Here is a 12,781-nt window from a genome sequence, read left to right as displayed (position 1 = left end):
GATACACTTGTAAGGTTTCATTTGATTGGATAAGTATTTCTTTGACCTTTAACCTCCGTCGAGCTATAGTTTCGGTCTCTCGGCGAATGAGAGCGGAGCAGGAGGGAAGAATGACTCCAAGGTTACATTCATGTCTTCTATCGTTCAAGCCTGTACAGGTACACCTTGCGTGTTTTGATAAATTTGAAAACTTTAAATGCCACTAGTGTGATTACTAATTGTGACCGGTAGCTAGGAAGAGACAAATGACGGGCTGTGTGAGAGACACAGTTTCAGAGTGCTTAAGGCTGCATTCACCAACACATCGGGGAGGGGATTGGCAGAGGGGTGGGGGAGGTTTGAAATTATCGAGGATATATTGGGGGCATTTGAAGGGATTTTGGGACTTAAAGGGGGCTCGAAACGAAACTCTCCCTGGTTGATACGAAGTATGTGTTTGGTTGTCTCTTAAATTAAATGTCACAAAAAAAGTTGTATGGGGAAAATACATACTCTGTTGTGTATTTATTGTTTAGAATACAGGTACTTTCTTTCTCACACCATTAGCATTAACCCAGATCACATGGAACTGCTTCAGCGTCTATGTGTCACCGGAAACTTTCATTAAAATTGAATTAAAGTCAGGACTAGAATTTATTTGTCATCAAAAACAATCATTACGGTCTTCATACATATTTTGCCGAAGAGAATATTTGTTATAGGCCTTAGGGAGCCGTCATTATTTACGGCCTGGGAGTCGGAGGAATGTAAAGGAGGGGTCACTCAAAAAATTGAAAACTTCAAAGGGGTTGCTCAAAATGTGGAGAGAAAGAAGGCTGGTTGCTCAATTTTTGGTGCGAAATAAGTTGAAACACCTCTCACATTGCACCATTGCACACATCAATTTCTCAAAATTTTCGATGCGGGAGGGGGCACCCCTCTCTTGCTTTCTCCCTTTGGGTGTTCTTACAGTTTTACAAGGAAGAGAAAAATTGAAAACACCTCTCAGATTGCACCAGACTGCACCACTGTACACATCAATTTCTCAAAATTTTCGATACAAAAGAGGGGGGACTCGGGAGTAGAAGAACAAGAAATTGCAGTTGATACACATAACAAAACGTACAAATTTCATCAGTTGAAAAGTGTTTACTTTTCTTGTACCTCTTCTTTGTACTAATTTAAGATGTTATTTCTTAAAATCAACTGAATTTTGTGTTCCATTACTGCATTATAACCCCAAGCTGTCGTTAGGAACACCCTTGAGCTATGTATGTACAATATCTTTTGATGCAAACATGTTCAAAATCTTTTTATAGGCGAGTTATCAAAAAGATTTTAATGCATGTCTTATTAAATCTGAGAAGAAAACTTTTTTACTTTACAGAAGCCAATAAAGTATTGAACATTAATCATACATTATCATTATCATGTGTCATGTTTGTTGTCTGATTATGGGTCTCGGTGGATATTAGGACTGTAATTCCTCACTTCCGAAGTTTATGTGCAGACATTTTCTCTTTTCTAAAGGCAATGTGAAACTCATTTTTTTGTACAGAGTTCACAAATCTTTTGTATGATATAAAAGCTGGGTAGTTTCTTTTTACAACGACGTATTTCAACAAAATCGCAAATGAAACAGATCTAATGTTAATGTGTCAAAATTACAGTGCAACTTTTCGGAAAAAAAACAAAATCGGTCATTTATATTAAAAGATCATCATAAAAGGCATTCAGGATGCATTCTTCTCCTTCAAGTCTTACAAGGCTTGAAAACTTTGTGATAAATCCCCAGCTTTGTTCATCTTCGTATAAGTGAAATATAATGTATTCATCCATGAGGAAAGATAACATTTTAATCGCATAACATAGGACTGAAGGGAAACTTTAATCCCATCAAGAGTAACTGAATTTCGAATATTCCAAACTGTGTATTTTACAAAGGAAGTAATACAGTAAATAATGTCAGATGTTGCGTTATTATCATTTTCGATTCCTGCAATTGCTTATCTTTTGATATTGATATTGTTATCAAAGTTGTGTTATCTGACAAAGAAAGATATACATTTCAGATTTCTTTTACATATTTACGATCAAATATGATGTGTTCTAGTGTTTCTTCTTGGCCACAAATATGGCATTTCCCATCACTTAAATTAAAAGTTTTTGCGGAGCTTCCTGTGACTAGGCCTCTATGGAAAATCCTGAATTGCTAACAATTCCTGTTGAATTAAGACGACTGAATAACGTAGCTTTGTAATATAAATTTTTACTATTACCCAAACGGGATACGAACCCACACACTCACGGCAACATCGCCTAGCTGCTAGGCCTCACACAAAACCAGTCGGCCACTGCTTCCAACCCAAAAGAGTTGGTCAGTGTGAGTGATAGATTCTCAGCCCATTTTTGACCGATGTGACCTTCAACTGCATGCCATTTCTTATCGACCAATAAAGTGACTTGGTTTTGACATCACGTTTTTTAGACCATAATTCTCTAAGTCTAATGTATCATAGTTTTCTTCATTTTGGATGTTTGAAATGATGATTTGTTTCCAGGAATCTGGAATAGAATCGAGGAGTGTTTCATGCTCTGTCTTAATTTCCTCTTGCACATGTCTATTTGTACCTCATCTAATTTTTGTAATTATTTCCCATTGTTCAAGCCAGTCATTTCTGTTATCATTTCAGATGACTTTAAGCCTTAAAATTCCACTTTTTGACCATTTTTCATAAAAGAGGATACTTCCTTCATTCTTTATATCGTCATTGTACCACAGAACTAACCTAAAAAGATTGTGTTTCGATGTTTGTAAATTAACACTTGTAAGTCTAAGTGACTTCCAGGTATACAACATATTCCCATATACCATTGGAATTCCGTTGTTATTGACTTTGAAATTTAGATGAAGATAGTGATAATCTCTATTCAGTTTATTGTCAAAATTCGCAATGAAATACTTTGATATGCTGACCCATTTAGGGGTCCCTTTATCTGGATTTTTCTCAAACAACTTCGTAAGCATTCATTTTTTCTTCAATGTCGACAACTTTTTTTGACACAGTCATCATATCTTTGAATGAAAATTCCCCCTTTCATAACTTCTCGTTTGCCTCTCCAAATAAAAGTTCCATAATTTACTATTTGCTTCATTAATTCTTTCCTTAGGTATGTGATGAAGTGATGCCAGGTACCATAATTTGATGTAGCCAGCATATTCTTTATCTACTATTGCCCTACCTTTAAAGGACAGATTTCTAGTATTCCAAATCTTAAGACAGTTCGTAATTAAATTTCTCTATCACTGTTTTCCAGTTTTACTGTTTCCAAACCCAACTCCCAAGATCTGTAAAACCTTCAAGTTGTTTAAAAAAATCGACCCCTTCCACTGAATCGGTGCGGTTTTTAAAACTCCCAGCTCATAAACCTTTGGATTTCATCTTGTTCAGCTTCGCACTTGTTGCTTTCTCATATTTGTTAAACACTTTCAACGACTGTGTAATGCTTTCTACGTATCATCTGTATAACTCTTAATTTTTTCTTCTTGTTTGTCTGGCAGTATGAAACCTGTTATTTTGTCATCTTTACGAATATTTTCGGCTAGCACTTCTGCTGCCATAATATACAGTAGGCACCCTTGTCTCACACCCTTATGAAGTTTAATACTACAGGAAAGAAAGCCACTTAGCCGTAAGACGACTTTCGTAAGACGGGGAGCGTAGAGAGCGCCTTCGAGCGACGGATCTTCCAGGCTAGTTGCCTCCATGCATCTTCAAAGTTTACAGCTTGGTGGCGGCTTAGTGTTATGACGAAGGCATTCCGCCACTTGCGCCTATGGAGGCGCCCTACACTGAGAATCCTTCATGCGAGAGGTAATCATGGCAGCTGAATTACGAGCCGCCGGTCTGATCATTTTCCGAAGATTTAGTGGACATATAGAATATTTATTGATGCAGACATCGTACGGTGAGCACCACTGGACGCCGCCTAAAGGTTGGTCTCATTACAGTATTGTGAAACTATCCGACGGTCCGGGTAGTCGTCATTCTGGTCATGAAAGTCCGTCCACACGTCCATAGTTTACAGTGACACTCAGAGGTACATGCAGTACAGTAGGTTGAGATTCACGTAGGTACTGTAGCCCCGAGCACAGGTGCCTGGAATTGCCCGTCGCGTCACCCGTGTGGTGTACAAAGAGTATATACCACACTGGCAGTGCCCGGCACCCTGACTCAAGCATCTGAAGCATATTCGATCACAGCGTTCAATCACAAAACGTGAGCACAGGGCCCGCGATCTCTGGTGATGATGATTAAATTATTTACAAAATGAAGAAAAATAAAAATATATTTTGACTCAGTAAATTTGTTGTTGTTGTTGTTATTATTGTTATTATTATGATTATTGTTGTTGTTGATGATAGTGTTTGCAGAAAAGAACAAAGTATGCACATGTGCTGCCAAATTCAAATAGGCTGTATTGAATTTTGCAGTTCATGTGTATAATTAGGCTGTATTGAATTTTGCAGTTCATGAGTATAATTAAAATTAGGCTGTATTGAATTTTGCAGCGCATACTTAGTTCTTTTCTGTGAATACTATCAACAACAACAATAAGAATAAAACAACAAGACAACGATAGATTTACTGAGTCCAAACCTATTTTTAATTTTTCTTAATTTTCTAAATATTCAATCATCATCATCATCATCCGGGTCCTGTGAATGTGAGTGCATGTCTCAATGCATGTATGGCCAAAGCATGTAAGATGCGTCATTGCAAAATGCCAAATGTGCAGTGTAACTGTATGAAGAAAGATACAGGATAGGGTCAAAGTTAGTCTGGCAGAGACCCTGCGATTCGCGTTCTTCCCAGTGTCAGTCAGTTGGAACACGCGCGCGCCCTTCAGAGACGCGACGCGAATCCCAGGGTCTGGACGTTCTTGCAAGCGACCGGTCGGATTTCTGCCTGATCCGGGTACTTTATAGAACCCCCACACATCTGTTAATCAAAACAACAACGACACGTACCATAGCCAAATAAAATTAAAAATGAAAAATAAAACCATACCGCGTATATAGGTTTACTAGCTACTAGTACAAATTCTCTCCGCCCAGTTAGATAGGTGTTTCTTTTGAAGTCACAACCCTTATGAATATTCATATACTTGCAAGAACCGTCAGTCGCTGTGTCTGGCAGCGCGTGCTCACAGCTGCACAGCGTCGCCTTCGAATGCAGGCCCAACTTTGGCGCGCACAAAACAAGGCACAGCGACTGTGGAGAGTCTAGGTCAAAGTCACAGTCGCTTATGGTTCGATCACAGGGTATTGCAATATTACAAGATTTTATAGGGGGGCCTCATTGGCCTTATAATTTGTTAGGAGCTCATAAGGTAAGAGACAGAACATTGGTGATCAGTAGAACAAATTTAATGAAGTGGATTAGGGAGGGTAATCAACATATATAGATTGTTTTCTCTGAAATACTACACAGAGATAGAGAGGGTAATAGGTACAGACATGACACGGGTAAAGGCTTGTATGATAAAAAAGTTTAATTCATGACGTTTATGCTCATAAATCCCAGACAAATATTACCTGCAATTCCCTATGGTTTGATACAGGGTGATAGCCGCTGTGGTATGCATCAGAAATGTAAACCTATATTTCTAATGCATACCACAGCGGGCATCACCACGATCACTGTGTATCGAATCACAATCAAGCGGTGACATTTGCCAATGCCAAATACAGGACACCTGTATCCTGTGCTTCCTAATTTGTGAAGTGATCATTACGGTATATAGCTTTACTGGGGAAGAACCATTGTTTTTGATGAGGGGTGTCTTCTCCTGCGGAAGGGTGTCTCCTCCTGCCGAAGAGAATGTAAAGTACAGATATCTAAAATACTTCCTCTAAAGTAAGCTGAAGAACAGAGATTGACAAGAGAAGCACTGTCAAATCACCAGAATGACAGTCTCCAGTCTGGGCAAACCATTTGGTCATTCATTGACCTCAGACCAATAAAATTGCTCACTTTTGCCTGACTGATCACACCCTTTGCTCATGTTCTTCAGGTCATGTTGATCCAGGGGAGTCTGACCGAGAAACAGCTTTGAGAGAAACGCAGGAAGAAGCGGGCCTGACTGAAAACAATTTCAAACTGATGGAATCCTTCCAGAAAATTTTGAATTACAAGGTCAAGGGTCAACCAAAGACAGTGATCTACTGGTTGGCTGAGTTGATTGACAGGGACTCACAGGTTAAAATGAGTGATGAACACCAGGATTACAAATGGTTGTCTTTGGACGAAGCATGTGTACTTGCTAAATACCAGGACCTACAGACTGCTCTGAAAGATGCACACAGCTATATAAACAGTCAGCTTTAGTACTTGCCCATTGTTTACTGAAGTACTACCAGTTGTGCATATGTCCACTTGTTTTGAAATGAATAAAGTTCAAAACTCTTACCTGCTAAGTTTATCTGTAAATATCAGGTCAAGTTGGTTAAAACATGGACTCCGAGGTAGAAAGTGAGAAATCAGTGCGGCATTACATCTTATGTTGCATTTTAACGAAAACTTGAACATTTGACAGCCTCTTAAAACAGAGACACTGTGAACATGATTTTTAGCTACTATAGACTATAGTCTATAGAAGCTATTGGGATGGGTATCCGTCCGGCATCCGTCGTCAGTCTGTATGTATGTATGTATGTATGTATGTATGTATGTATGTCCGTTTGTGAGGCGTCCGTCCACTCAAATATCTTGAGAACCGCAGTACTTACTGATTTGATATTTGTTGTGTAGATGAAAAATATGATTTTGAGAAACTTTTTTTCAATTTTTTGATATTGTTGAAAATAGGCAAATTAATGCCAAAAAAGGCATTTTTGGTAAAAAATCTTCTTCTTCATAACCGCTGGTCAGACAGCTTTGTTATTTGGTATACAGGTCCCTAGGGATAACCCAACTGAGATTTGTTCAAATTGTGATGAAATATGCAAATGTGTATTTTTAAGGAATTTTTTTATCATTTTTGGTCAAAATTTGACTTACATTGTATGTAATTCTTGTACTGTATAAACCCTATCAATTCACCCAGAAAAAAATAATTAATATGATTTTAAATAATTGAATTAATTAGGAAATCATCAAAGCCAAAATAATTTTACTGTAGAATTATCAGAAAGCTAAACTTTTTTTGACAGTTCATAGTGAAATGCTTACCATCTTGGAGGATTAAAACATGTAAAGGCAACTTTCCTGAATCCCAACTTTGACATATTCTGAACCGTCATTTATTGTGCCCTGTATGTTATCTAAAAGAAATTGCTCATAATAGTTTGTCATGATAGGGTGGTCAAATAAATAGAGACAGAGAAAGTTCTAATTTCCATTTATGGTTGACTTGGTAAGGATAAAACAAAATTACCTTTTGAGGAAAAAAATAGAGTGGTCAATTAAGAGAGTGGTCAAAGTGATAGGGTTTTTATGGTAAAGCTGGGCTGTAAGATTCCTCATGTGCTATTTATAGCAATTATGCAATCTGTGTAAACAGTGCAATGAAAGTGTAACATGATTCCTTATAATGCTTTCGATGACCTTGAACTTCTTAAGTTTCAAACATTTGTCTCTTCAGTGTGCTTTCTCTGAGTACGTAGTCTCAACTTATTCAACAGAACTTACTTACAATGTTGATTTGAAAGTTAAAATGTGCTTGGTTAATAGGATGAAAATACTGATAAATGATAACCAGTTTAAGATTCTTTATATCCACCTTCTTCATCAATACATGTGTCACAAAAGGTTATTCTCTACATAACACAGCAGAGCTCTGTCAACTGTTGAGTCGCTTGTTTTTTCAAAACTGCTGGTCAGACAGCTTTAATATTTGGTTTACAAGTCCCTAGGATGACATTAGTGAGATAATTTCATACAGTCAGGAAATACTTAATTTTATTTCCTATAGTAGCTTCAGGGACTTTGGCCTTATGTTTATTAATTAAACCTGCTATAAACAAACAAAGCCATTAAGTCTGTGAGAATATGGATTGGTTGTGGCTAAATACCACTTTCTATTGACTTGGTAGATAAAAAAGTTATAGAAGTGGCAGGATAAGGTTCTAAAAATAATTAGAAGTGTATTTGTAGTGGAAAGCTATGGCATCACATTGGCACAATAAATAAATACACTCTTTTCCAGTACTTGATGTTTCATATCTAGATAAACCATGGTGCAGTAATGCAGATCCTCAATGCATGTGCATCATTGAATATTGATTGATCACCATAGTAAACACCTATTGCCTGGTCATGAGGGCTATAGCGCCCGTCTATTACCCTGAGAGGCCGTGTGTTACAAGAAACACATCGCTTTTACCCGAAGCCGTAGGCCGAGGGGTATAGCGATGTGTTTCTGGTAACACACGGCCACGAGGGGTAATGAACAGGCACTATAGCCCGAATAAAGACCAGGTTATAGGTGTTTTATAACACACCATTTGACATATGTTATAGTTTTTGGCTACTATAGACTATAGTCTATAGAAGCTATTGGGATGGGTATCCGTCCGGCGTCAGTCTGTATGTATGTATGTATGTATGTATGTATGTATGTATGTATGTATGTATGTCCGTTTGTGAGGCGTCCGTCCACTCATATATCTTGAGAACCGCAGTACTTACTGATTTGATATTTGTTGTGAGGATGAAAAATATGATTTTGAGAAAGTTTTTTTTAATTTTTTAGCTCCCATAGCCATATGTATATATGGCAATGGAAGCTATTCTTATAGGCTAGGGAAATGTCTGTATGTATGTATGTCTGTATGTCTGTGTGTCTGTATGTCTGTATGTCTGTATGTCTGTATGTCTGTCCGTCAACATCAAAAACTCCAAAACCGCTGCACATTTCATCTTGATATTTGGTGTGTACATGGATGATGGGCTGTAGATGAGATTTTGTTCAAATGAAGTTGTCATTGCCAAAAATATGCAAATTAGTGCCAAAAAAAGGCGTTTTTGGTAAAAAATCTTCTTCTTCATAACCGCTGGTCAGACAGCTTTGATATTTGGTATACAGATCCCTAGGGATAACCCAACTTGGATTTGTTCAAATTGTGATGAAATATGCAAATCTGTATTTTTAAGGAATTTTTTGTCATTTTTGGTCAAAAATTTATTTCATCAAATCGCTCGTCTGACAGCTTTGATATTTGGTAAACAGGTTCCTACAGATAAACTTATATGATATATAGAATATATGATGAAATCTGCAATTTTGTATTTTTGGTGCAATTTTGCCGTTTTTGGTCAAAAATGTGTTTCTCAAAAACTACTTGTCTGATGCCTTTGATATTTGGTATACAGGTTCCTAGGGGTTCTCTTAGTGTGATATAGTGAAATTTGATGAAATCTTCAATTTTTGTATTTTTGAGTCGATTTTTGCCGTTTTTGGTCAAAATAATTGTTTTTCAAAAGTTAGTCATGTGATAGCTTTGATATTTGGTATACATTTTATACATAATTATGATGAAATCATCAATTTTGTATTTTTGCAGCTAATTTTGCCATTTTAGGTCAGGCCATCCTGCAATGAGCTATCAAAGATCTCAACCTTCTTCATCAATACATGTCACGAAAAGTTGCTCTCTACATAACACAGCAGAGCTCTGTCGACTATTGGGTCGCTTGTTTTTTTCAAAACCGCTGGTCAGACAGCTTTAATATTTGGCTAACAGGTCCCTAGGATGACCTTAGTGAGATGATTTCATACAGTCAGGAAATACTTAATTTTGTATCCATGTCTATAGTAGCTTCAGGGACATTGGCCCTATGTTCAAGATAATGCGGTGATTCAGTAAGCATTTGAAATGGTAAACTGTATTTGGTGTTGAAATGCTGTAAAAATAATGAGAAAACATAGCTGAGGTGATTTCAGCAGGTTTGGTTTCCAACAAATATATTCAAAGTTTTTTTCAATGTTAAAGAGTGATGGAGGGGGGGGGGGGGGCTTGGCAGATTTTGAAAAAAATCCAAACAAATGTCAATAAAAAAATCAGCCACAGAAGGTTTGTCAAAAAGAAAAGGTGGAATAGTGGGAAAAAAGAATGTACAATGTATCGGATAAAAAAGATTGTTCCTCATCAATCTTCCAGACAACCCCCTTTTATCAAATGGTACACCCCTGATGTATTTTTGTGTGCAATTAACCATGCAGTGTATTTTAGTTTAAGATGTCAATCAAGTTAGGTAAGGATTTGAAAGGAATAGTCAAGTTCACCACAGTTAAATTTCTTAACTTTATCTCTTGTGTCATCATCCTTGTGTAATTGGTTAAGTTTGTATGTTGCTCCAGATGTGGATGTACCAGCTGTTCTGGAAGAAAACAATGTTTACTTTTCCCTGTAGGGTTTCTGAGTTGATGATTATATGTTGAAATCTCTCCATGTATCTGGTGCATGGGCAAAATGTAAATACTGGTTGCATGTTATGTATTTCAGTCTATGTCAAATATTGTAAATGAAAAATCATGAACAGTTGCTGTGTGCTTGTAAAAGATAACATGTTTGTCAATACATATTAAAACTGCCTTGCAGTTTGATTGTCTTAAAATTATCACAGAAGTAGAAAACGAAAAGAACTAATCAAATTGCTGTAACATATTCACCCCCAGTGTCTGTAGGCCTATACTTAACTATTTTATCATTACATTCAGCTTTTTGTTATATCTTTATCACTCTTCATGGGCCAAGGCACACTTGGGGTCAATGTCATCACTCTGTGCCAGTCTGTGAATGTCAGTCTGTCTGTATGTGTATGTCCATGTTTCATACAATTGTTGGTTTGTTTTGATAACTGTATGGGAGCGAACAGTGATTATTGTCACTTTTTTTTAATTTTTTGATATTGTTGAAAATAGGCAAATTAATGCCAAAAAAGGTGTTTTTGGTAAAAAATCTTCTTCATAACCGCTGGTCAGACAGCTTTGTTATTTGGTATACAGGTCCCTAGGGATAACCCAACTTAGATTTGTTCAAATTGTGATGAAATATGCAAATGTGTATTTTTAAGGATTTTTTTGTCATTTTTGGTCAAAATTTGACTTACATTGTATGGAATTCTTGTACTGTATAAACCCTATCAATTCACCCAGAAAAAAATAATTAATATGATTTTAAATAATTGAATTAATTAGGAAATCATCAAAGCCAAAATAATTTTAGTGTGGAATTATCAGAAAGTTCAACTTTTTTTGACAGTTCATAGTGAAATGCTTACCATCTTTGAGGATGAAAACATGTAAAGGCAACTTTCCTGAATCCCAACTTTGATATATTCTGAACCACCATTTATGTTATCTAAAAGAAATTGCTCATAATAGTTTGTCATGATAGGGTGGTCAAATAAATAGAGATAGAGAAAGTTCTAATTTCCATTTATGGTTGACTTGGTAAGGATAAAATAAGATTACTTTTTGAGGAAAAAAACAGAGTGGTCAAAGTGATGGGGTTTTTATGGTAAAGCTTGGCTGTAAGATTCCTCATGTGCTATAATATGCAATCTGTGTAAACAGTGCAATGAAAGTGTAACATGATTCCTTATAATGCTTTTGATGACCTTGAACTTCTTAAGTTTCAAACATTTGTCTCTTCAGTGTGCTCTCTCTGAGTACGTACAGTCTCAACTTATTCAACAGAACTTACTTACAATGTTAATTTGGAAGTTAAAATGTGCTTGGTTAATAGGATGAAAATAATATATTAAAAGATAACCAGCTCAAGATTCTTTATAACCTGACAGATATGCTGTTTTTTATGACGTAAATCTTGATTTAAGCAAGTCTTGTTTACTTTAATTAGAATGTAATTAACTCTCGTTTATTTGCTATTATAGACTAATATAGTCTGATGAAATATGCAAATCTGTATTTTTACGGAATTTTTTCCATTTTTGGTCAGGCCATCCTGAAATGAGCTATCAAAGATATCCACCTTCTTCATCAATACATGTGTCACAAAAGGTTATTCTCTACATAACACAGCAGAGCTCTGTCAACTGTTGAGTCGCTTGTTTTTTCAAAACTGCTGGTCAGACAGCTTTAATATTTGGTTTACATGTCCCTAGGATGACCTTAGTGAGATAATTTCATACAGTCAGGAAATACTTAATTTTGTATCCATGTCTATAGTAGCTTCAGGGACTTTGGCCCTATGTTTAATGTGTTTTGATATTTTGCACCGCAACAATCCATTGTGACAAGTTTACTGTGCGATGTTTCCACAGCGCTTACAGTTATATGTGGTACCACTTTCTTTCAAAAAAATATTCTAAGCATACCTAGCAACAATCCTTGGTTGCACTTGAATCTCTTTTGACGATGAGCTGTTTGAGTCCTACGCTGTTGGAATGTTCGAAAATGTTGGAAAATCTGTTTAAGAAAGAAGCTCGTCGCTCCTCCCAGATGCACATCACGTTCTATATAGTCACCTGACATTGTTGCAAAGTTTCAGACGACACTACGGTCATTTGACCGGGCACTTTTTCAAATTTGGTCTGAACTATTTCCCTAGGGAAATAGCTTTTAAAAAAATACCCTCTAACATCACTTTCATCGATTTAATAGGGACTAGACGTATCTATTTTCTTGTCACGTGACGTATTCTGGGGAATCGCGACACGGAACGAGCATAGGGTGTGTTATAACATGTCCTAATGTTTGCCCTTACAATGTTTGAATATTAGGAAAACATATCAGCATTTCCTTAACATTATATTCCATATATCTGTAACTG

General features: G+C 36.6%; 1 protein-coding gene across 1 annotated transcript; it reads left to right on the top strand.

Moving 5' to 3' along the window:
- The first annotated feature begins 3,847 nt into the window (after positions 1 to 3,847).
- LOC139121076 (bis(5'-nucleosyl)-tetraphosphatase [asymmetrical]-like) lies at positions 3,848 to 6,452 on the top strand. The gene is made up of 2 exons (XM_070685695.1): positions 3,848 to 3,975; positions 6,058 to 6,452. Exons 1-2 carry the CDS (start codon positions 3,861 to 3,863, stop codon positions 6,369 to 6,371), a joined length of 429 nt encoding a protein of 142 aa, XP_070541796.1. The 5' UTR covers positions 3,848 to 3,860; the 3' UTR covers positions 6,372 to 6,452.
- Positions 6,453 to 12,781: the final 6,329 nt, after the last annotated feature.

The sequence above is a fragment of the Ptychodera flava genome, chromosome 21 (assembly GCF_041260155.1).
Source record: "Ptychodera flava strain L36383 chromosome 21, AS_Pfla_20210202, whole genome shotgun sequence".
Lineage (NCBI taxonomy): Eukaryota > Metazoa > Hemichordata > Enteropneusta > Ptychoderidae > Ptychodera > Ptychodera flava.
This window is presented reverse-complemented; position numbering and strand designations above follow the sequence as displayed.